The following is a 26,493-nucleotide window of genomic DNA, read 5'->3' as shown; positions in this document are numbered from 1 at the left end:
TTTTGAGATGGCAAAATTGACATTCAACTTTAAATTTATTCCCATAAAACTATTTACAAAACAGAAACAGACTTATGGACATAGGAAACAAACTTGTGGTTATAGGAGTGTGGCAGGGGGAAGAGAGGCATGAGGAATAAATTGGGGAGTTCGGGATTTGCAGATAACTAACTACTATATATGAAATGGATAAACAGCAAGGTCCCACTTTATAGCACAGGGATCTACATCAAATACCTTTTAATAGCCTATAATGAAAAAGAATATGAAGAGGAATATATATATGTATAACTGAATCACTGTGATGTACACCAGAAATTAACACATCATAAACCAATAATACTTCAAAAATTTTTTTTAATTTATCCTCATTAAAAAAAGGAATTTCCCAAATGACAGTTTCTTGAACAATTCATGTTCTAAGTGGAATTTTAAAACTAAAAATTAAGTAGAGTTCTTAAAGATTATTTTATTTAAGGTTTTGTACTAGTATACAAACAATTGCACAGTTATTAAAATTATGATATAATCTAGTACCTGTTAGTCTGACTTGGGTTATTATTTCTATAAGGATTTATATTTATTGGCTCAAAATCTATTGTTCTTCCTACATATGTCTAGGGAATGCACACAATATTTGTATTAATTGTCCATTTATTTATTTCTTTATTTAACTATTGTAAAGTTCTTAATAACTTTATGTAAGATTAACAGATTTCACAAGTCATTAATGATTGCAGCATACCCTCTTGCAATAATAAATATATATTTTACTTCAACAACTGATAGCATTTGAAATACAAAAGCATACAAAGAGATTTTTTACTGAGTTATATCTAGAATGCTAAATTATATTTGAAAAGGAATTTCCAAATATTAGCAATACATCCAAATAACATGTCTTGTTCAAGTAACTGGTATAGCTGCACTGATTAGCTGTAAAGTTATAAGATCACGTGATCATTCTTTGATCATACCTTGATCCCTGAAATGGGTGCCATAAATGATCTTGAAGCAGGATTCAGCTATTTGGCTTTCCCAAAGCTGAAGCTGATGCCAGAATTATAGTGCTTTGGAAATGTTTAAAATATGCAAACAAACCTGATTTTGTTTAGGATGTTAGAAAAAGAAATTCAACTGAATAAATTTTGAAGATCATATTGGCCATATTCAGTGATTCATGAATCAGGCGGTATCCAATCTAGCAGATAGAAAGGAGTTCCAAGGAGCTGTACAAAATGAAAGGCTTTTATAGGTAGAAGGAAGTTGTATTTGGCAAAAAGGCAGATTGGTTATTCCAAGGTTACTTTCCTTTAGGAGATGATAGAGGTCTGGCAGGCAGATATTACCTAAGTAGTGCTAGTCAGGCAATTCCTGGTTGACCGGTTTTAAAATTTCCTTGCTAAGAGAGCTGATCTATAGTTTTAAGTCTCAGTTTGGAGACATGGGGCTTAAAATAAGTGACTGCACGTGGGGCCTGTTGTCTTGTTTTTAACAGGGATTACATGGATATGTATCACAATTATAAAAGCATGTCTGAGAATAAAAACCAAATTCAAGTATGAATTTAGTTCTTCTGCGGGGCGAAGTGAAGAATGCAGTAGATGAAAGATACACAAAAGGGCCAAATCTATTTGTAACGTTTTATTTCTTAAGCAAGATACGAAACTTGAATGTTTATTATATTTTTCTTTATCCTGTTTTACATGCCTCAAAAATTTAATAACAAAAGAATTTTTTTAAGCAAAGAATTAAAAACTGTGCTTATGAAGAAGCCTATACAGTTCTAGAAACCAGAAATAATGCTTTCTCATTTACAAACATTTTAAATTGGGAAAAATACTTTAAAATAGGGATTTATCTTTTCTTCAGAGGTGAAATTATTGGTTATTAAATCATCCACTTAGCTGTTGATTTATTTAACTTTCAAAAAATAAGATAAAAAAACAGAAATCTAAGTTAACCATACACCATTTTTAATGGCAAACTGGAACCAAAATGTCTCCCTGCAATCATGATAGTAATTAAAGGCAAAGGGGGAAAAGTAGCTAGGGGGAAAAGTAGCTAAGAGGAAAAGAAACTTTATAGTTTGTGTCTGAAACCAAGTGAGCAGCATGCAAATCTGCAGTCTTCAGGGGTAAGGTCTTTAAGTGGTATGTAATCCAATATCGAAAGCCGTCTATTTGAAATGTCCCCTCACTTCTGTTTGGGCACAGTTTTTCCTTTTTCAGTATTATCTGGCACAGGTTTTCTGTTTCTCTCCACACCTCCTCAAACCTCTGATCAGAAAGGCGTAGCCCTGGAACTCTTTGGTCATAGTTGTTTGCTTAATACCAGCTTCATTTCCTGTTTTTTCTCTCATCTAGATGTAACAAGTACCAAGTAAAGCAGGATATGACAGTTAGAGGGAATGTCGCAAACAATAATGAAAGCAATTATTCTGCATCATAGGCCCATTTGCTCATTTTCATTTCAGTAGATAAACGATATTATCTTTTGCAAATAACACAAGGTGGGACAGGGTCTGTACCCGTCCCAGGGGAGAAGGAAAGGCACCTGGCTCAGTTATCACTGTCAATTAGCAAATGCTTGGGCTCTTCAGGCCTTGAGTGTTGTTGTTTTTTTTTAATTAAAGGCTTCCCACTAATGAGACTTTGCTTTTGAATTTTGAGTTTTGTAACTATTTCTACTTTATATCTTCATAAATCTCACCTTTAAGAAAGGCTGAACTATAAGACAAGATTTTAAAAACAGCATGATTCTTTAGGACGAAATGAGGAAAGGGATGAGGTGCTTAAAAATTCTGCTTTCACTGAGTGCAACAGTGCATCAGTTCCTTCACAAGAAAACTTTACCACAGTAGATGAATTGCCTTTCATGATATATTTAAATCGAATTACTTACCTGGAAGCTCATTTTTATGGTGCTTCATACTGACTTTCCTGCACAAAATCACTCTTTTAAAAATATGTTCTCAAACAAAATAAATTAGTGGTTGCCTAGTCCTGGGGAATTGGGATGGGGATGACAGTGATTGCTGCTGGGTATGGGGTTACTTTTTGGGATAATGTTCTGAACTTAGATTTGGGTGGTGGTTGCACAACTCTGTGAATATACTAACACAACTGAATTGTACTTTTTTATATATACTTTTTTTAATTGAAGTATAGTCAGTTTACAATATTGTGTCAATTTCTAGTGTACAGCACAATGCTTCAGTCATACATGAATATACATACATTCGTTTTCATATTCTTTTTCACCGTAAGCTACCACAAGATATCAAATGTAGTTCCCTGTGCTATACAGTATAAACTTGTTTATCTATTTTATATATACTAGTCCGTATCTGCAATTCTCGAACTCCTAATTTATCCCTTCCCACCCCCTTCCGGCCTGGTAACCATAAGTTTGTTTTCTATGTCCGTGAGTCTGTTTCTGTTTTACAAATAAGTTCATTTGTCTTTTTTTTTAATTGTACACTTTAAATGGATGAATTTTATGGCTTGCAAATTATTCAATAAAGTTTTTTTTCTTTTAATCTGTTCTCAAGGAGGAATCTGAAAGAGAAGAGTGGCATAAAGAGAGGTCTCTTGGATTTGAGTAATGTCTTCTCTAAAGCTCTACCACCAGGAAACAAAGGTCAGACCTGAGATTTTTGATCTATATATCCTAATATTCCACCATTTTCTCTCTCCACCTCTCATCAAGGTTTTTTCTTTATAATTTATCACATGAATAATCTAACCCAGTGGAGCCTGGTGATAGACATTGGGGATTGGCAACCCGGAAACCACTCACAATGCTCTCTTCTCTTGCCCTTTCCCACCATAGAGGCTGGAGAGCAAAATACAGTTGGCCATCTATACTTTCGGTTCTGTATTAGTGGATTCCTCATCTGTGGATTCAACCAACCTCAGATTGAAAAAAAATTTTTTCCAGAAAATTCCAGAAAGTAAAACTTGAATTTGCTACATGCTAGCAGCTATTTACATAGCATTTACATTGTATGTACAACTATTAACATAACAGTTGCGTTTATTAGGTACTATAAGTAATCTAGAGATGATTCAAAGTATACACGGAGGACGTGCGTAGGTTATCTGCAAATACCACGCTATTTTATATAAAGGGCTTGAACAGCTGCAGATTGTGGTATTCGCAGGGGTCCTGGAACCAATCCCTGGGTGATTGCACTCCATTTTCCTTTTTTGCTGCTAGAAGCAGCCATATGATTCAGTTCTGGCCAATACAATGTAAGCAGAACTCTCTCAGATCAGATTTCCAGGCAAGTTTTACTTTCCAGATGAAAAGGATAGTTACAACTGGCAGAGCCCTTTTGTCCCTGTCGTCCCTGCTGTCTCTTCCTCCTTCTTCGTGCCTAGAGAGCAGACATGAGGCCTGAAGATGCAACAGCCAGTTGGTGACATGAGGTGACAAGCATGAATAAAGGCCCATAAGCTAAGGAAGTTGGAGCAGAAAGACTGACAGACTCTTAGTCTTTGTCAGCATTTCTCAGCAGCTCTACCCGTGCTGGACTGCTCAGCTCCAGATTTCTCATTGTGTGAAAAAAAGAAAACACTTTTTTGCTAGCCTACTATTACTTGTTACAAACAGATATCCTTTTACTTGCACAGGTACCCTTTAATTGCAACCAACAGCACTTTTAACAAGCCAATTATAAGACTTTCATATTTCAAAATGATCTAAATATGTCTAAGTCAAAGTGGGCTTATTTTAATGTCCAGGGGAATGGAAAAGGATAACTCCCTTTTAAGAAAATAAAATAGGCCTTTATTTTATACATGAGTCTCTTAAGAGTGTAGCTGGTATTAGTTGCCCTAAGCAGGACTCATCCTGGGGCCCTAACAAGACTGAGTTTCTTGCCCAAAAGGCTGAGGACCAAAGCCTGGACTCATGGGTGAATTCATACTCTGATGATCACTTGGCCAGTTTCTCCTGGTGACACAACTACCTCCCCATCCTGCCCCTTCTGTCAATGTCATATCACACTGATGACTCCACCCAAGGAATCTTTATGGAAACAGAAAGTATAGTCTAGCCTGATACAGATATTTCCTCTCAGCTCCTGTGCCTGTCCCAAGACACACTCCAGGTGCAGTGGACAAGCTGTCCACTCAGTGACTCATCCCTGAACCACTTCCCATCACCTGGCCCACTTCCTTCTGACCAACTTTTTAAAATCCTGGCTGCTGATTTTTGTATTCCTTCTCCTACACATTTCCCCACTGCTCCCATTGGATTTGACCTTGGTTGACTCAAAAAGCCTTGGGTGATCCCTTTCCTGTTTTGACTTGTCTCCCTCTACCCCAACCCTGAACTTAAGGGCTCTCTCCCACCAGGCCTGCCCTGTTCTTGCAGACAGGACTTAGACCCACAGAACTATCCAGGGCACACTCCTCCTATCATAAAGGGCACAAGTTGGAATCAACCACACTGGATTCAGCATGAGATGTGACAATCCCAGCAATTTCCAGAGCTGTTGCCTGGGCTTTTCTACCTCAGGGAAGTTCAGCAAAAAGACAGGGAAACTTTCAGCAGGACTGGTGATTTCCCAGGGAGGCTCTGAGAAAGTAGCCGCTTCAGTAAGTAGCATCTGTAGACTGAAGCTTTTCCTAGTTGGCAGCCCAGAGCTGTCCTGTCAGCTGCCATTTCCATAGCAGCGATTATGGAGTGACTGACACTCGGTACTGTGTCTGCGGTGACTCCAGCTAACAATTAAGTCACACCAGCTCAGCATGTTCCCTTTTAATTACTTACAATCTGAAGTAGGTATTAGAACCAGGCAGGCCTGAGTTTGAATACCAGCTGTACCTAGTTGGCCCCAGTCTTCCCTGAATCTCAGTTTTCTCAGTCATGAAATAATAATAGTTATACCTCCCTCACAGATACACCGCATAAAAACACCTAGCATGCACATTCCTGACGCAGCAGACACTGACCAACGTGAAGTCCAATTCTTTTTTCTTATTCCAACCTGAGGTAGAATCTCCAGGATCCTAAAGACCTGCTTCACCTGGGAGTCCTCTATATTCAGTTCTAATTCTTCCTTGTCCTTAAGTCAGGGGAAGGTGGTATCCTACAGTCAGACTTGAGTTTCTGACTGGACACACTTCTAGACAGGAGTAGTATTGGGGGGTGGAGATAGGCTCAAGGAAATGCTTATTCCATGGCTTTTAAACTTCAGTGTACATGAGAATCATTTAAGGAGTTTATTAAAAATACGTATACCCAAGTCCCTCCCTCAGTGACTGAGAGTCAGACCCAGGAATCTACATTTTTAATAAAATTTTCAGAATGTGCTCCAAAGTTCGAGAATCACTGCCCTGTCTGGAAGTTTCTCTCTTCTCTTGACCTAGCTACTCTGGTAGATAGAGTAGGTGGTGGGGCCCAGTTGGGAGCTGTGGTATAGTAAAACATATTTGATTTCTGTCTCCAGTTCCTGGCACAAAACTCCCAAATGCTTGGTTCTCTTGGGTGATGAGTGTCTTGAGTGATGAGTGTCTTATGCTAATGAGACAAGCTTTGGTTGGTGGAAGGAGGGTTAGGGGGCAGCCACACTAGATTTTCACATGGGGACTGGTCACCAGAAAAACCAACCAAGTGATTAAAAGACTAGACTTTTGGCTCTAGCCCCTGGCCTCTTCAGGAAGGGGAGGGGGAGAGACTGGGTTCAATCACCAATGGCCAGTAATTTAATTAATCATGCCTAGCTAATAAAACTTTGATTAAACCCCCCTGAAAAACAAGTTCCCTAAGCTTCCAGGTTGGTGAACACATTCACGTGCTGGGAAGATGGCACCACAGGAGAGAGTGTGGAAGCTCTGTGCCAATCCCCACCCCTCACCCTTATTCCCTATAACTTCTCTATGCATCTGTAGGGGAGCAAAATTTGCCACCCCAAAATATCTCTTTGTCATGCAGATTATTTTGAGCTGAAAACTATCAAGTCCCAAAAGACTCAGGAAGAACGGTTGACCTTCTCCCTAACTGCCTAAAGAATGTAGATAGAGGACCTGCTCCGGGAAGGGAGCTATCACTATGGATGACTATAGTATGAACTAGGTATGACTGACAGGGAGGAACCTAGCAAAGTCGGTTTGTTAAAATTCCTGTGTCCCACTGTCTCTGTATGGCCCAGCAAATATTTGTTTACCAACAAATTTTTGTTTTTCCACCTCCATGTCAATTGCCTCTCTCCCCTTTGAAGTCCCAAACCACTACACTCAACATCCTCATTTTCTTTAACTGAAGATGGTATTTAAGGTGAGAGCTTCAGCCATTTTGGCGAGTTAGTTTTCCTGGGTTTCTCCCATAAATACATGTTATTAAACTTTTATTTGATTTTCTTCTGTTAATCTGTCTCGTGTCAACTTAATTCTTAGACCAACCAGAAGAACCTAGAAGGGCAGAGGAAAATTTCTTCTTCACTGACACATCTCTTCCATTTGGCTGTTTCTAAGTTATATCCTTCATAATGAACTGGTAAACGTTAAGTGTTTTCCTGAGTTTTATGAGTCTTTGTAACATATTATCAAATCTGAGGAGAGTGTATGGGAACTCCCAAATTTGGAGTCAGCCAGGCAGAAGAGTGGATAGCCTGAGTACCCCATTTGCAGCTGGTCTGAAGTAAAGGCATGCACGTGGGACTGAGCCCCTTAACTCACATGATCTGGCACTAACTCTAGGTAGATAGTATCAGAATTGAATTAAATTGGCACCCAGTTAGTGTCATAGAATTGGTTGGTATGTAGAAAAACGACACACATTTAGTGTCAGCTGTGGTGTCAGGGAAAAAGAACCACTACACAGGGGCCTGTCACATTTTGTCTCCTGACTTCACCTGGCCCTTGTGTAATCACACTTCTTTATAGAATGTGGTTAAGCTCAGAAGAAACGGCCAATTCTGTTGCAATTCTCTGACCTAAATTCAGTGTTAACCTTTTGAAGAGGAATAGAAGTGGGGTTAAAATGTTCCCTGTTCAAGTCTACCCAAAAGGAGGGCAGAATTTCCCTATAGGCCTCTGACATACTGACTGTGATCCACAGCACACCCAGAGGACAGTCTCCAACAAGCCACGGAGCTAAGGGCCTGTGCTATAATAGCGTGCAAGCTCATTTGCTGGAATCATCAATGGACTAGTTGACCACCTTGACTCTGGCTGGACCCCACCTGAGCTGCTCTCAATCTTTTGAGCCTAGTCATATTGTATCTGCCAGACCCCTTCCATCTAGCTAGATTCTCTGCCCTGGTTCCTCTGGGCTGTTTATTAGTGGTCAAGCCTTTCCTCAAGCCTCAGAGTTGCTGTAATAAGCTCATTCAGCCATTTCCACCAGAATGTGTCCAGGTAAAGTCTTTGCTGATAAGCCTTCCAATCTTGGCCCCATGTCTGAGGTTCCAGCTATGCTGCTGTCCCAGCATTTGTTGTTAAGATGCTATTCCCTCCCTTCCTCACCTTCTCGTCTCTCTTTCTTCCTGGAGTAGCCACGCAGTTTCATCAATCAATGCCACTCATCTTGTTATAGCTTCTGGCATACCTGAAATCATTCAAAGGGGCCTCATTCTTAGTCTTTTGTGTGTGTGTGCGTGTGTGTGGTAATTTTTCACAGAGATTTCCTCTGCTAGGACCCTGTTCAGGACAAAGTTAACCCGGTCAATGATTGTCTCACTCACCTGCAGGGAGGGAGACACAGTCACTTTGGTAAAAGATGGCACAATATCAAAGGACATGACTGAGGCTCAAGGTGCTGAAGTCCAAGTGGAATGAACTAGCTGAGTGAGCTGAGTGCTTCTACTTTGATCAGAGGCTTAAGTCTTCCATGAAGGAGAAGCTTCCCTGGGACTAGAGGGCTATAATGCAGAGCCACCATTAGCTAGTGGAGAGCATCTGCCAGCTGCAAGGTCATCCCCAGGGCCCTCAGCTAGACACTACTTGTGATAATGCCCCAGGCATTTGACCTTAGGAAATTCCTTACTCTAACTACACAGGGTCAGTACTGACTCTTAAAAACTGCTCCCTCCAACTTTGGTTCAGTCTCCTCTTTCATGATACAAATAACCCTTGAACCCTTGTCCTGGGCTGACTGACTTGGGTTTCTCCATGTTCTTATGGGAGTAAGTTATGTGAGGTCTAGGGGGAAATCCTGTGGGCTTGGATTCTTCCTCCACTGACAGACCCATCACCTTCAAAATGCTTCCCAACCTCACCCAACTAGAGCTCACCCAGTGACGAGCCTCTCCACGTAGAGCTTGTTTAGACCTCGCTACTTTGATCCTTGGAATCTCTAGCACCACATTCACAAATGCACCATCAACTGGAATAAAATCCAGATTGAGAAAGTCTTCTTCCAGATCCCTGGAAGTCACATGATTCCTTTGTGTTACTTTGGGCAGTGCCTGGAGAGTATCTGATAACAGTCCCATCCCAGGAGTGTGTTCATAGATATCTGTCACCAGTGCCTACCCAAAGCGTAGGCTCAGATTCTCATTATGTACAAAGGATGGGAGGAATAAAGCAGCTATTAGCAAACCTCTAAGGTTCGTACAAAGTATTTCTTTAAATTCCAGCAAACTTTAGTAAAGAATGTGTCAAAGTACTGCTATCTCCAATGTCTTTTCCTTTATACTACTTTAATAGAATCCTATAATTAAGATTATACATATCCCAACCTACCCTGAAGTTTGTTATGATCATGTGAGTAAATTCTGGCCAATGGAGATGAAGGGAAGTAAAGAATAAAACTTTCAGGATGTGTCCTTAAAGGGAGGGGGCTGCCCTTTCTCCAACATTCTCGCACCCTGCCTCCTCTCCTTCACCCTTCTCCTCTAAATGTGGACATGCCAGCATAACTCCTTGGCCAAGTGAACTACAGGCCACACCCTAGAGATGTGAAGCAGCAAGTTAGAGGGAGCCTAGGTCCCAGGTGACCACATTGAGAACTGCCATCCTAACCTTGACCACTTGTTGAGACAAGCAATGGTGAGCCTGAGCATCCCTGAACATCCCTTTTGGATATGCCAAGAATACAAGACCCTGACTGCTCTTCAGCCAGCCATTTCTCAAAGTTGAATTCACAATGAGCAGGCTCAAGGGATAAAGTAACATCTTCTCCCAGACAAAGAGCAGGCTTGCTCACCACTCGCTATAAAAATGGTAGATTACAGTTGTCATGCAAATCCACTGTGTGTAGAGTAGCCACCTTGCTCCCTCCATGTTGCCTCCAAGGGTCTTGAGGGGCATGGGGAACCAGCACCAACATGATGCCCATGCTGCTTGCTATGCAGTGAGTAATAAAATCTTTTGTCTCAGGCCCAAGAATCTTGTATCTTCAGCCAGCATCCGTGAAACAGTAATTTATTAGTTTGAAGTAGAGTAAAATCCTAGAACTTCACATACTTACCACTAGACTGTTTTCAGGAAAGAATCAACTTATATTTCTTTTAAGCCACTGTTATTTTGGATCTCTGTTACAGGCAGCCAGACCTAATCTAAACTAATCAAACAGTTGCTTTTCAAAGTTCTGATTTGGCAAAAAAAAAAAAAAAAAAAAAAAAAAAAAGCTTATTACATCTTGTCAGATATTTATCATTGAAGCTGAGCCAAATATGATCCATTAAAAAGCAAGAAATTATAAAAGTGTTAAGGGGAGGGTATAGCTCAGTGTGTAGTGTGTGTGCTTGGCATGTATGAGATCCTGGGTTCAATCCCCAGTAATTCCATTAAATAAAGAAATAAAACCTAATTACCTTCCCCCTCCAAAAAACACAAAAAAAATTTTTTTAAATAAATTTTAGTGGGGAGGATATATCTCAGTGGTAGAGTGTGTGCTTAGCATACACAAGGTCCTGGACTCAATCCCTAGTACCTCCATAATAAACAAACAAACAAACAAACAAACCTAATTACCCCTCTCCACCAAAAAAAGAGAAAAAAATGTTGAGACCTCTTGAACAAGTAGAATATAGAAATTAAGAAGATCACATTATGACTGGTTCCCATGGTTAGCAGACATGGAAAGGACTGAGTCACAGCTTACTGAATCAGCCTGGCAAAATCACGAGAGTGAATTCTTCACATTTCTTTGAGTGAGATAGTCTTAAAATGTTTCTTGAATGCTACTTTCTACCGAGAACTATATTCACTCATGATTTTTGACTTAAGTTTCCATACTGTGAGAAATAGAGTCCAGATAAACTTGGAGAGCAATTCCCTGATCCGCCTTGTCCTCTTCCAAGGCAGGGATTAATGTGCTTCAGGCTAGGCTGGATCTGAGCTAACTAACATTCTTTGTAAAATGTTGATAGCTCTGTCCTTTGAAAAACAGCAGGGTAATTAAAAGTGTTGAGAAAGGTTCCAGCAAAGTTACATCAATACCACATTAGTCAAGAGATCGAGGCAAAGATACAACAAGAATAAAGTGACGATGTGGCAACACCTGCTACTGAACCACTGACAAGATGTTGAAAGCTTTTTATGAAACATAGGTATTTTGATGTGTCAAAATATTCTGAATGCTTGAGTAGAGTTCCCTACTAGAACTCTAGTAGAGTTCCCTGTGTAGTTATTTTTTATTTCCAGCTTCTAACACTTAAATGACATTAGTCCCATTACTCTTTTTGGTGGGTGCATGTTGTTTCTACCTGACCAGCATCCATTTTCTCTTTGGGAATAGCATCCTGGTTTCCCTCTGGGGAATCACCCCTCCATCCTCTCCCAGTCCATATTGTTGGGTGAGCCTGACTCCACACTACCAAACCCCAGGTAATTTGTTCAGAAGAGCACATGACCAAGTGAATTCAATACTGGGACTTTTGTTGATATTATTGGGAATGTGAAGTTTCCTTTATTCTAAGATTGCTATTATAAGGTAATATAAGCCTGGGGATGCTAGAAATCATAGGTAGAAAGAGCAGTTCTAAAAATAGGGCTGACACAGTGGAAAACAGAACCAACAGGAAGAGAAACACCAAGTCCTACTGACATAATTTTAGCTCAGATCCAACTATGCCTGAATATACCTATTCATCCCTAGACTTTTCACTATGTTAGTCAATAAATTCCCTTTTTTGTGTAAGCTAAGTTTGAGTTGCTTTATACCATCCAGAAATAAAAGAGTTCTGACTCTGGAAAGTATCACAAAATACACTCAGAAGTGGCTATTCCTCAATTAAAAAAAAAAAAGAGAGAGAGAGACAGAGGCAGAAAACGGGGAGGGGTAGGGGGAAGAAGTGTGTATTGAGTCTGTATAAAAGCAAAGAATGTGCTCAGGCTAGTTGTGGCTCCAGGATTTCTATAAATGGTTGGCACAATCAAAGTCAGACAGACTGGATGAAGGATTTGTTTTGAAGCTGTTTTACATAAGTTTGCTTAAACATCTGTTATTTATATCAAAGAATAGGGGGAAGAAAAGACCCCCCACCCCAACCAAGCTACTCCCTTGGCACTACTGACTCAAACTAAGGAAAGATCAACAAACAAGGCTTCTAGAGCACTATGAGGTGTCTAATCCATATCTGACTATAAATGCTTATCAGAGGCAGGATGATAGAGTGGAAAATGATCTGGGTTCAAATCCTAGCTTTACAACTTACCAGGCTAAATGACCCTGGACTAATGGCTTAAATCCTCGGAGATCTAGCTTGTTCTGCAATTTTTTGTATTTGATATAAATGATATAGCTGCACCCTTCTGCCCTGCTTTACTTCTCCTTTAACATTATAATTATGAAATTCATGCCTGAGAATCTGTGGAACCCTAGAGCATTCATTTTCCTGTTATGTCATATTCTATTACACGGAAGTATCAATATTTTTATCCATTTTTCAATTGATGGATCTTAGATTGTTTCCAAATTTTTATTCTTACATAAACTACTGCCATAAATATTCTTGTTTATATGCAAAAGATCATCTAGGGTATATTCCAAGGAATGAATTTCTGGATTTGGGGCCATTGCTGAGGTATGTGCAATTTGAATTTATTAGATATTGACAAGTTGTCCTCTAGAGTGGTTTTATCAATTGAAATTTACACCAGCTTTGTCAGAGAGATGCTTCACGTCCTTTCTAGCAATCAAGCATTCATTCAACAAATATTTTTTAGTGACCTACTAATCTGTTCTAGGTACTAGGATATAGCAGTGAAATCTGTTCTCCTGAAGCTTCATTTTCTTGGCAGGAGATATGATAATAAATAAAGAAATGAATATATAATAGGTCTGGAGGTGATGATTGCCTTGTTTCCAGGGCCTTTGGGTGCCAAGGACTAGTTCTTCTCCTTGCGCTCTTTTTTGCCCACAGTAAGTGAATGCAGTGCTCTCTTGAGCCCAATGTGACCGAATTCCAGACACTGATTTTCTAAAACTTTCAATTACCATAAAAATTAGATGATGAATATTTTACATTGATGTAATGTTTTATAGTTTAATTAGTGCTTTGGAATCCATGGTCTCAATTGACCACAACACTAGGCAAAATGTAAGGAAGTGGTTAAATGCTCCTATCTCTGTGGTCAAGCTGCCTGAGAACAAATCCTGGTTTCCTGACTTACTAACCACGTGATCTTAAACAAGTTATTTAACCTCTGTAAGTTTCAATTTCTGTATCAGATAATAAAGTCTGATTCACAAGGATGCTCATCAGAGAGCTCAGTAATTTTTATCACCTTGTTTACTAGGATTAATTAATAATTGGATGGACCCATCATGTGATATGATTCCCATTTTATAGATGAGGAAACTGAGGTCCAAAGTGGTTGAACAAATTGCCCAGGCAGTAAGTTCTGGTGCCTCTTGAACCCAGGTCCTCTGGCACAGAATCAGCTCTCCACTAGAACATTATATATATGAATCTATCATGTATTCACTCAATAATCATTTATTGAGCATCTAAAATTGCCAGTCACTGCTTTGTGCTAGGAAATCCCCAATATCGGAATATTTCCAATATGGCTGATCATCTTTGGGCAGGCCTAGAATTATAGCTATCTTGAGGTCAGTTCCAGTACTGACTATGAATTGAATTTTGAAGATTTTACTAAAGCTTTTATGGAGGGTAGAGATGACACACCAAAGCATAATAATTATTTATATCATATTCGACTGTAAACATCTTGAAGGCAAAGATCATATTTTACCTATCAATGTACAAGTAGAACTTAGCACAGTGTCTGGCACATACTCATTGAATATTTGATGAATTAATGACATGCCATACAACAAAATTTAATCTGTCTTCCTCATCAGCTTTTCATATGCCCCCATAATGTGTTCCCCAGCAGCTGCTTCAAAATTGTTGATGAAATAGAGTTGAATTTAACTGTGAAGAATTCTACCTCTTGTGAACTTGATGGGATTCTCCCAGGAATTCCTGGCTTCCAGATACAAGTAGTTTTCACCTGAAGCCAAATAGAGTGTTGTTTGGGTTACAAAAAATATGGAAGTCAAAATATTGAGTCAAGGAGCCCCAATAGTTGAATAAACAATAACAACAAAATGTATTCATGGAAAGATTAAGAAATGATCTAAGACAGTGCATACTGAGTACCCAATGAAGAGAACTGGCAATAAACACTATTGGATTTCAGAACAATAAGAAGGGGAACAGGAGGGTGGTCAGGTATCAACCTGACTGAAGAGAATCTATTCTAGGTTTCTTTATTGACTAATTGTGAGGTATTGTGAGTTGGTTTTATCATTTTAGCTCAGAGAATTTCCTCTGTGTGGTGGCCTATCAACAGCCTAAGGCTTCGGAGCCATCTTCATGGGCTTAGGATCTGATGGATCCCAGAAACAGTCCACTTGCAGTTTCTGTTTAGAATAAGGAGGTGCCACCCAGGGTCCAAGGCTCAGGTTTCCCCATTCCTGACTCCCCTAGCACTCAGCTTTGGGGACTAACCTCCAGCTGAGAAGAGGAACAGACCTTATTCTTTACCTGTCCGTCCTGATACCTCACTCTCTGGTTGAAGAAAAAGGTATCCACCTTAAGTAACTCTTCTTTGACATGTGTCACAATTTCTACTCCTTTTATCTTGTAATCTCACTCTCTGCCCCTATTCCCAAAATAGAAATAAATGCCTCCTAGAATTTGAGAATGCCTCATTTTCAAGATTACTACCTTACTTCTGATCTAATCCAACATATGGGAGGGAGAATATTTCCTTAGATTTAATCATCATCATCATCTTCTTTTTCTTTAAGTGAATAAATATTCCTTTAGTGTATCACTGTGGAACTAGGAAAATAGGATATTTTGGTAAGAAAAATCAAGGTTTGTGCCTGACAGTTGACTTAGCACAAGGACAATATGTTAAACTCTTCAAAGCTAAAGGAAAATGAAATAAGTGTACCTCTTAAAGGGACATCATGGTATGTTTCATTTTCTACCAAGCCGAGTTATAAGACACCCACTAGTGTCTTGGCTCTGGCCATCCAAATGCATTTATTTATTTCTGTGACAATATGAGCTTGGCAGAACATTGAGAACTGGTGGCTGAGAAAAGACTACAGATCACAGAAGACATTCTAAGACATCCTTGCTAACACAGCTTTGCTGAAAGGGCTTGTGTATGAATCAGCCATAAATGTTAAGTGGGCTGATGAGGGTTGCAGAATTCATGAGAATTTCTGATGAAGCAGCACCAAGAGTGCCTATCAGTTATTGTACGAGTGCGGTGTAGTCTATAATTTGATTTGTTTGGGTCTTTTTGTTATTACATGTTATGCTTCACTGAAGCTTGTTGCAAGCTTTCTTTTTCCTTTGCTATCAGAGTTCCCCTGATTCATGAATGAGAACTGAGGCTCTGTGGCAAGAATGTTAAATATTCCTTCAAACTACTCAAACAGATAGGGTTAAGAGACGGTTTTGTTTTATTAGCATCTGATTCCAGGAGTATGATTCCAATTCTCCTAATTCCCTAATAGATGCATTTTGGCACTCACCACAGTCTAGTTGGATCCCCTCTGAAGTATGTAGGAACCAGATCAAAAGCAGCATTGCAAAGACTAGATGAGTATGCAGATGGTCAAGTAAAACATGTCATCAGGCTTCCAGAATCTTCCCCCTTCCTAGGCCCAGTACTGTATGGAGTGGACAGATTTATCAGAGAAATGCATAGGCCCCTGTATTTTATCTGACAATCCTATTAAGGCCTTTAGTAGCTCTATTTTAGTCCTCAGCCGTTGGAGCCTTTTTTGGGAGAAAAAAAGTCTGAGGTTAGTTATCGAAATTTGGAGCAATATTTCTCAGGGTCTGGTCTCTGATAAACTGCATTAGAATAATCTGAGCAACCTGTGAAAAAAACAGACTCCTGAATCTCACCCTAGACTTACAGAATCAGACATTTCAGGTATGGGCCTGGGGATATGCATTTTAAAAACTTCTTATGTAAGTCTGAGACACACCAAAGCATAACAATTATTTAATAACTTCAGTGTTTTTCCTCTCCCAGCAGTACAGACTTAAAGCCTTTTACTCCTTATGGAAAGGAGATAATAAAATTATGGTATCTGACATTGATGAGGACCTTAATAAATATGAATCCCTAATCCCTTCTTGTTATTTTTTGGGGGGTGGGGTGGGGAACTAGGTTGATTTGTTTTTTGAGGAGGTACTGGGAATTGAACCCCAGGACCTCATAGCATGCTAAGCATGTGCTCTGTCACTTAAGTTATACCCTCCCCCTCCTTAATCCCTTCTTAAAGGAACTTTGGACTTCAGGAACAAGATGAGATAGATACCCAAGACCCTTTCCCAGTCTCCTGAAGAACAGAAAAGTCAGAGGCTGCCTCTGATCTCCTTCATATAGCTAAGCCCTTATCCATCTACATGTGACTCTGTACAGGCTGCAACTCCAGGCTGGCATCAGGAGAGCCTCTGGGCCGTGACTTCAGCAGAAACTTGTTCAGAGCTGTTTGTGTGGACAAACAGAATGGATCTTCAGTCATTACGCAGAGAAACCTGCAATTATTTACCCCTTCTTTAAACTACTTCTGTACTTCTTTCCCCTCTGGATCAGAGTTAACTTAAAAACCAAAATTTCTTGGGGAAGGTATAGCTCAGTGGTAGAGCCGTACTTAGCATGCATGAGGTCCTATGTTCAGTCCCCAGTACCTCCATATAAACAAACAAACCTAATTACCTCACCCTCTTAAAAAAAAGAAAAAAAAGAAAACACCAAAAATTCCACCTCTTCCTCTCCTCACTGTTCTAATTGTAATCTCTGTATTTTCCAGCATTTTATCTGAAAGTCAGCCACCAATATTAATGGAGAGCTCATTGCACGTTGAAAACCTCGGCCAGAGAATGGAATAGAATCCTGCAGATTCAGGATTTGGGTTTAGAAAGACTACAGGCCCCAACATGCAATTTCACCTTCCAAAGACTATCACTCCCAACATGCAATGCATCCAGGGTTAGCAAAGGAAAACAACTGGCTGGATACTGCCAACCCCGCGGCAAAGTGCCTTCGTGCTATCCTCAGGCAAAGGAATGATTAGTGCCCCGGAGGATTTTTTTTGTGGGAGTGGTCACTCCCTAAATCCAGGCAAGGAAGAGGAGGAGTCTGAGCCGCGTCCCGCCCTTCTCCAGTAAACTTGTCGCTCCAGGTTTGGCGGCGGGAGTTCGAAGGCCCAGGAGCAGCGGCACAGCTCGAGCTTTCGCCATGGTTTCGGTGACCAGAGCCGTGTTTGGGGAACTGCCCTTGGGGGCAGGGACGGTGGAGAAGTTCCAGCTGCAGTCAGACCAGCTAAGAGTGGACATCATGTCCTGGGGCTGCACCATCACGGCCCTGGAGGTAAAAGACAGGCAGGGCAGAGCCTCAGACGTGGTGCTCGGCTTTGCCGAATTGGAAGGTGGGTTGAATTCAGTCCCGGGCTACGGACGGACCCCAGGCCCACCGCGCACACTGCCCCACACTGGCTGCTCGCTATGCAGCGTGCAGGGACCGAGGGGAAGTACCGAGTTTGTGACCGTCAGGCTTGCTTGGATCCGGGCTAACTCACTATGTTGGGATCCAGTGTTTGGAAAAAGGCAAAATGCATGGAAACAGCTGTAGGGCTTGGACTCTGGGTTATACATTCAGGCCTTGCCTTAATTAAAAAATCAGTTGAGGGTAAGATAAAACTCCAGCAACCCTGGAGCGATCTTTGATCTGCCAGATCTCTGTGAGGGAGGGAGAGAGAGAAAAGTGCACCCTAGAGGAGGTGTGGCTCCCAGCTCTTCCCTCTTGCCCTTCCTGATGAATGAAAAAAAAATCAAAGACAGCATCTTCTACTTCCTTTCTCCTTGATCAGATTCTCTTTGGGTTTTGGTTGTCTCACAAATGCTCCATAAGGTAAGCTCAGAGGGTGCAGACAGCTTATGCGCTTTGGCCTGTGGGGTACAGTGCCCAGCACCCCCTGGCTGATCAACAACCACGTGTAGGTTTATTTTATTTATTTGTTTATTTTATCAGAGGTACTGGGGATTGAACCCAGGACCTCGTGCATGCTAAGCACACGCTCTACCACTGAGCTGCACCCTCCCCCAACAACCACATGTTGAAAGGACATGGAAGAACAACTTATTGTCTAGAAACAAGTCTCCTTATAACTTGGGTGGACTTTTATTCTTTGGGAATCAGCAATTAAGAACATTAATATTCAGGGGGATGGGTATAGCTCAGCGGTAGAGTGCATGCTTAGCACACATGAGGTCCTGGGTTCAATTCTTAGTGTCTACATTAATATTCATTAATTCAAAGACTGTTGATTCGGTTATTTCATTCAGTGAGACAGACAAAGTTCTCACCCTCATGGAACTTGCAGTTTAGATGTGGAGATAGACCTTAGCCAAATAATTGCATAAATAAATAATTAAAATTGCAGTTTGGTCGGGACAAGGGAAAATGTACACATTGCTTGCTCCCTCGTGGCACACCCAAGTAGCCAGACAGAAAATGACGTCTGAGGTAAAGTTGGCAAAGGACACCTGCTTGAGAATTAATTCTCTCTGCTCAGTGGTCAGGGAATGAACAAAATCTGTTAGAGAGGAGATCTGAGGTTTTACTGTAAATGTCTTTTTTTGTCTGTGTGATTCTTTAGATATGTAACATGGCTCAAGGTTAGAGGTCAATAGAAAACTGAGAGTATTGGTTTTCCCTTAGGATACCGAAGCTGGCCCATTTCCTTGACAAAATGTATTATAAAAAATATTCCTAAAGATCCTATTCTTTGCCCTCTGGTTGTCTTTGACTGCTTTGGAGCCTTCACAGCTTGGCTTGGAGAAGGGGTAGGTAACCTTCAGCAGAATTTCTTTGGTAATTTCAGTGAGTCTCACTGGTAGGAGGGTGCAGGGCCTGGGGAAAACCTTCCCCACTTCACCTTGTTCTCCACGTCCCATTCAGCTTCTGGGAGTGGGTGATCATATCTTCTGTCTTCAGAGTCAGAAGGCAAGAGAGTTGACAACTGACGAAAGAGAATTCTTTAGAATTATTTTTTGCTGAATCACCTCTCTCTGTTAGCATAACCATTTGCTAGACTGAAGCAGAATCACAGAGATTACTTGACTGGTGCAAAATTGCCTGATGGGATCCAAGGAGAATGGAATCCTAGAATTTCGGAGCCAGTAAAGCATTGGAGCTGACAAGCTATAACCAACTGCTTTTATCACCTCATTTCCATCTCTGCCTTATCACCATTCAGGAGGGGACTACCCTCACCCTACATACACATATGTACACACGCTTGTCCACACACTGGCTTCTTACTTTTTTTAGTTCTGATGTGAGAGTCACGTGGATCTTAAAGCACAAGGCACCTTTGTGGAATTCACATGAAACGTGTGCCAGGATGACATGGCACCTGGAAAGCACCAGTTTCTTACCAGGCACAGAAATGCCAGTTTTGTCAGGGCATTAATATAATTGTCACTGTGTACCCCTGAGTCTTGCGGGAGTCTAGGTGAAAGAAAGTATTATCCCCAGATGGAGAAAAAATAAATCCCCTCGGATTACAATGATCTAGCTTGTATTAGCTGTGCTGCCCTCCTTGTTATTAACATCTCTTGAGAAAGTTAAATAGCATTTTTTTTTACCAGGATACATCACAGGCGTCACAAAATGCCAGGTGGAATCAAAGCGTCTAAAATACTCTAGGTGCTAGATCAAGACAGACATTTTCAATCCAATGTTAAAATTTACATAGTTTAATTATTTAAAGAGGGCAAGCTATTTTCAAAAGAAAAAAGCCTTCAGAATATCTAATAAGGCTTTCTAATATGTTCAGCCATCTTTGAGTTGCAAGTGGACCTTTGTTCTGTTTTTAAAGCCCTGTCTTTATGTTTTTGTCATATTTAGTACATTTTGTAGTATTTCCGTTTTTTAGTATTGTCAAAGATACGGAAGACTTCATATATGTCGTAACAGGCAGCATAATTGTCTCAATCAGAATAGTGTGAAATGGTGGTCTGCTACTATTTTGATCAATCCTAGTGTGTTAAAACCCATGTTAAGAAATTGGTGACAGAGATGTCTTTAAGAAGGGTAGCTAGCAGGGAGGATATAGCTCAGTGGTAGAGTGTGCGCTTAGCATGCACGAGGTCTTGGGTTGGATCCTCAGTAACTCCATTAAAATAAAAAAATAAATGAACCTAACTACCTCCTTCAGGAACAAAAAGGAAGGAAGGAAGGAAGGAAGGAAGGAAGGAAGGAAGGAAGGAAGGAAGGAAGGAAGGAAGGAAGGAAGGAAAAGAAAGAAAGAAAAGAAAAGAAAGGTAGCTGGGGTACAGGAATAGGAAGGAGATTTAATTTTCACTCTAGTCTTTTAGAATGTCTGGGTAGGTAAGTATTGTACAAACTGAGGCAAACAGTTTAAAGCAATAAGATGTGACAGAGTAAGTGGTTGTCTTCACATTATCATGTCCCAGAAATGTTTTGAGCCACAGGGAAGAGAGAAGCATGCATAATTCCATGAGACATGGTCCTTTTGTAATTGTCAGGTTAGATGTGAACTATCTCCAATTTCCCAGATAGATTATATAAACTACTTGGACGATGGCCATGACCAGAGGTCAGAATGGTTCAATTCCTCCCTAGGAAAATGAGATCTTCTGTAGAATTCTAAAAAGGCAAATCTTATGACTGTTTGGTAAAGGCTAGAAAATCAGTAGTGCCTCCTGAGGTTTTTTGTTTTTTGTTTTTCTTTTTTTCCTGCCATTTTTTTGTGTTGAAAATATCTTTAAATGTTTTTCATCTGCATGTTCCACCTGCAGTCATTATGACTTCTTTTAAAACCAGTGATGAGAATATTTGCTTATAAGCTACAGGTATAAATAACCTACTCATACATGCAATGTGATTCCTTCCCCTTTATCTTTCCCCCAGTTAACACCAACACCCAGCTATTACTGCCATGAGAACCATCATGGAAAGATTAGAAAAAATAAACTTAGTGCTTTTGGAAAAACCTGAGTTTATAAAAGGGAGTGGGAAGAAAAGGGACCGGTTTAGAGACTGTGGTTTTTTACAGATGGCCATATTCCAGGTGGCCAAGAGTGTCCTTATAGGAGCATTGAGGATTCCTAGTTTAAATCTCTGCTTTGTCCCTTAAAACTGTGACCTTGGGCAAGTTATTTCACCTCTCTAGACCTATTTCGTCTGAAACAAATGGATAATGATGATCAGATGTGCTATTGGCTGTGATTGTGTCTGACTATAGTGAACAATTAATAATTTTAATCTCCTTTCCTTTTGCCCCCAAATATCTTCCCTCACACTCTGAACTTTTTATTTCACTTTGTTAACAATACACAAAATGGCATGGAGATTCGTCTGGGACAACCATCAGCCATTTAAAAATATATAAAATATTTGGGATGCTTAAAGCATTTGTCAATTAAAATAGTGTTTGTTTTCCTCAAAAAAGCAAAAAGAAAGTCATTCAGGATGTGGATGTTTTGACTGAGAATCATGAGAAATTTTATTTGAGACTTTCAGGCACTCTGGCTAATGGCTAAGGCTTGGGGTGGGTGTCATAACTGGAATCTTTGGGATGTTAGAGGAGTGGAAAGGGCCATACCCCTTGTTAAGCACTTATTGATATATTCTGGGCAGTCCCTTGCCTAGAGAAAGGACAAATTTTTCTTCTAACCATTATCCCACATCAGCAATTGACTTGATTAAATCAACATTCATGGCGTAGAAACTGCCCGTTCTCATGGAAAACAGTATTTTCTACTTTTCATAACAAGCTTTTTAGTCCTATTCAGAATTTGGAGACTGTCACTTTTCTTAATTCTGATTTGATTTAAAAGCTTAGTAATATATGAAAATAGTGTAAAGTCCATTTGTTCTGAAGACTTTCTCAGAGACAGTTGGGAGCAGTGGTTTCTACTGTCCTTATGGTTTAATCCTTAAAAACTTCATCTTAATTAACCAAGGTCTGACAAGTGCTTCTTACCTCTGTGAGCTTATTAATTGTCAACAGAAAGTGGTCCCTTCTGAGGGAATTCTTGCAAGCCCGTGAGGCCGTGGCCTTGCTTTTGGATTTGTCCTAGTCTCTGATGCCAAGCACGTGGGGGGCAGAGAGTAGGGGCTTTGTCAAGGTAGGAGTCAAAAAGAGCTATAGCCAAATAATTTTTGGAAAAAGTTCTGCTTTTACATTTTTGAGCTGAAAAGCAAATGAAATTTGTTCCACATTATATGTCATAAGGGAAATGCAAATTAAAACAACATTGAGATCTATTAGAATGGCCAAAATCCAGAACACTGATACACAAATGCTGACAAGGATGTGGAGCAACAGGAACTCTCATTGCTGGTGGTTACAGCTACTTTGGGAGACCATAGTTTGGCATTTTCTTAGACAACTAAACGTATATTCATATAATCTAGCAATCATACTTGGTATTTACTCAAAGGAGTTAAAAACATATGTCCACACAAAAACATGCACATGGGTGTTTATAGTAGCTTTTTTCATAATCGCCAAAACTTGGTAGCAACCAAAATGTCCTTCAGTAGGTGAATGGATAAATAAACTGTGGTACATCCAGACAATGGAATATTATTCAATGCTAAAAAGAAATGAGCTATCAAGCCACAAAAAGATATGGAAGAAATTTAAATGCCTATTACTAAGTGAAAGAAGCCCATCTGAAAAGACTGTATTCTGTGTAATTCCAACTCTGTGACATTCTGAAAAAGGCAAATCTATGGAGAGAGTAAAAAAATCAGTGGTTTCCAGGGGCTAGTGGGATGGGAGGGATGAATAGGCAGAGGACAAAAGATTTTTAGGACAGTGTAAATACTCTGTATGATATTACAATGATAGATGTATGTCATTATATGTTTGTCCAAACCCATAGAATGTTCAACACCAAGAGTGAACCCTAGTGTGAACTATGGACTTTGGGAGATAATGATGTGTCAATGTAGGTTCATCAATTATGATGAATGTACCACTTTGTTGGGGAATTTTATAATAGGGGAGGGTATGCATGTGTGAGGGCAGAGAGTATATGGGAAATCTCTGTACATTCTGCCAGTTTTGTTTGAACCTAAAACTGCTCTAAAAAAATAAAGTCTATTAAGAACTAAAACAAGAGCAGATGAAGCAAAACCAAGAAAAGTGTTTGGCACTTGGGGACTTTTGTTACTCGACGCCCAACAACAGTTTACACTCATCAGTATACCATGTAGCCGACAAAAGGAATATGGTAGATGGATATGTAGACACATGGAGGGATCTTAGGACATTTGATAAATGAAAAGTTGCAAAACAATGTATATAATCTGAGTCTCTATGTAGAACATGTATGTGTGTATTTGTTTGTGCTTATATGTAGTTAATTTAAAAAACAAAAATAAGCAGTTAGAACTGTATATATCTCAGACTGTTAGTGGTGGTTATCATTGCGAGGGAAAGGAGTTAAGAGTTGAAGGAAGGTTTTCATGTTTTTCTCTTTATTAAGGTTGCCAGATTTAGCAAATAAAAATATAGGACACCCAATGAAATTTGAGTTTTAGGTAAATGATTATGTTTTAAGTGTATGTATGGCCCATGTATAATAATAATAAGGACATACTTATACTAAAAAATTATTCACTGTTTATCTGAAATTCAGACTTAACTGGGCATCCTAGATTTCCTCTGGTAAGCCTAAGCTATATACTTGTGTATTTAATGCTCTTTAAAGGTTATTTTTATGTACTAATGTTTTTAAAAAATAATAAGAGAAGTATAAGATAGTTTCTTCTCAAGAGTACACAAAAATATAATTTTTAGTTAGAAAAATTGGCCTAGAAAGAAGCAGATTACAAGGCAGCATGTGTATGAAGTCCCCAGTTGTATAAAAACAAGAAAAGCACACGCAGACATATACTTAAAGACAGAAAGATATACTTACAGTGTGTAACAGTGGTTCGTTCTCTCTAGTGATGAGATCGGGATGATTTAAATTTCTTCTCTATGCTTTACAAAGTTCTTTTTAAATGTTTATGAAGAACATGAATTACTTTTAGAAAGGGAAAAGTTCATGTGTAAAGAACACAATTTTTCCATGAGGACGTGAATGTGACCAAGTTGCCGACAGAAGGAAGTGGACAGTGGTGTGAGCCTCATCTTTGGTTTGAAGTTTTAAAAGACTCTGTCATCCCATGTCCTTGCAGGGTACTTCCAAAAGCAGCCCTACTTTGGAGCAGTGGTTGGAAGGGTGGCCAACCGAATTGCCAAAGGAACATTCATGTTGGATGGGAAGGAGTATAAACTGGCCATTAACAACGGGCCCAACAGCCTGCATGGAGGAGTCAGAGGGTTTGACAAGGTGAGTCTGGAGCATTGGACAGAGTCCTCTCTTAGCGCATTTCACTAAGTACCTTCCAACAAATCTGTTTTCCAGGCACAACTGTAGGTCCTAGAGCAAATGCACAGTAAGGTGATACAGGAAAGAGGAGTGGTTGGGGAGCAGATGTGCTGGCTCTGTTCCAGGACCCATCCTTCTCTAGCTCATCTGACTGTAATAGGCTGGGGAACCCAGAGTGAAAGGTTGACAGCCCTCAACTTGAAAGACAGGGAACACCTTTCTCACAGATTTGGGATCAGAGAGTTGGGTGGACCTTAGGCACAACAGAAAAGTGGATTAAAAATAATACCTTCCACTTTCTGCACAATGCATTTGCATATATTATCTCCCATTCTTACTAGAACCCTGTATTATCACCAAAGGAGAAATCTGAAGCTCTGAAAGGCCACATAGTGCCTAAGTTGGGCTGCCTGACCCAAGGCAGCCCTCATTCCTATACTACAGTTGCTGTTGTCCTCCATGGTTGCTCTGGGTGCCCCCAATCCAACACACCCCCTGTATCAGCCAGTGAGCCTCTTCCCTGGGCTGTGTGGTGCCACATCCAGGCCTGCCTTCCACGGAAGTGCCTCAGGCCTCAAAATGACCTTAGATTCTCCCCAGTTCCCCCTTTCCACGTTAAAACTCCATTCCCCACGTGAATCCCTGAAAAACCAGGTTAGGAAAACAAATTGATCAAACAGCTTCTCCCTGAGGTACAAATGCCTGACCTCCTACTTGAAGCTGTGTGGGAGTCTGCAGGTTAACCCTAGTGACTCTCTCACTTGTCAGCTTCCGAAAGGTAATTTTGGTAGTTTTCTTTAAATTATACCACTCAGGCTGTTTCCTAGAAGAGTCAGAGAAGAGAGAAACATGTATGACAGCTAAGAATTACAGTTTCTTCTTTTCTGCCTCTTCCTGCCTCCTGCCCCGTTGAAGGAAGTTGGTCACTCTCTGTTCCCCTGTCCTACCAGCTTCCTGTTTGTGGCTTGGAGCCAGACGGCTCCATCACTTCCCTTTTCCTCCATGTGGGGCTCCTCCCACCAGGGAAGCATGAAGGCAGAGAGTAGCCTCTATCCTGGTAATACTAGGGCACAGGGTCTCTGGGATGTGCCAGGCCCATGGGCAGACCTCAACCACAGGAAGTTAGGCACAGCTTCGTTTGGACAGGGATCTTCAAAAGAGCCTCAGGACAGCACCTTGTTCTGGTTCGTTCCACTGTGGTATTTTCTGTGGTGTCGCTTAATGGATTTGCCCTTATGAACAAACGTAGCAAGAGAATGAGTACATCTATCTTTTAATGCACTGTGCCTGCTGAGCCCCTTGTGTAGACCAGAGAGCGTAAATAGAGGAGGATTCTGGAGACTCCAACATAGTGAGGGAGCCGGACCCTTACACAAGTAATGGTTACAGGCAACAAGCCTGTGATACAGATGCCAGTGGTATGCTATAGGAACTGGATCTGGACAGATTGATAGCAACAAGCGAGGTGAGATTTGAACTACTCTTGAAGAAGAGTCAGCATTTCATTTAATAAATGGATACTGGAGAGAATGGCTGTGCAACAGCCCACAGAGGGGAGGGGAAAGAATTGGAACTAATCATGGAGCCACTGAAAGTTTTTGAACAGTAGGTTTTCATGAAGTAATGTGCGCAGT

General features: G+C 40.3%; 1 protein-coding gene across 2 annotated transcripts in view; it reads left to right on the top strand.

Annotated features, from left to right (window-relative positions):
* The window catches only part of GALM (galactose mutarotase), a 95,199-nt gene that overhangs the window by 31,655 nt on the left and 37,051 nt on the right, over window positions 1-26,493 (top strand). For both annotated transcript variants that reach the window (XM_010997256.3, XM_064494572.1), the window contains exons 3-5: window positions 3,554-3,642; window positions 17,254-17,871; window positions 24,666-24,820. In XM_010997256.3, coding sequence (XP_010995558.2) covers window positions 17,682-17,871; window positions 24,666-24,820 — 345 coding nt within the window. In that variant the 5' untranslated portion in view covers window positions 3,554-3,642; window positions 17,254-17,681. The remainder of the gene's footprint in view (window positions 1-3,553; window positions 3,643-17,253; window positions 17,872-24,665; window positions 24,821-26,493) is intronic.

The sequence above is a fragment of the Camelus dromedarius genome, chromosome 15 (genome assembly GCF_036321535.1).
Source record: "Camelus dromedarius isolate mCamDro1 chromosome 15, mCamDro1.pat, whole genome shotgun sequence".
In the NCBI taxonomy this organism is placed as follows: Eukaryota; Metazoa; Chordata; class Mammalia; order Artiodactyla; family Camelidae; genus Camelus; species Camelus dromedarius.
This window is presented reverse-complemented; position numbering and strand designations above follow the sequence as displayed.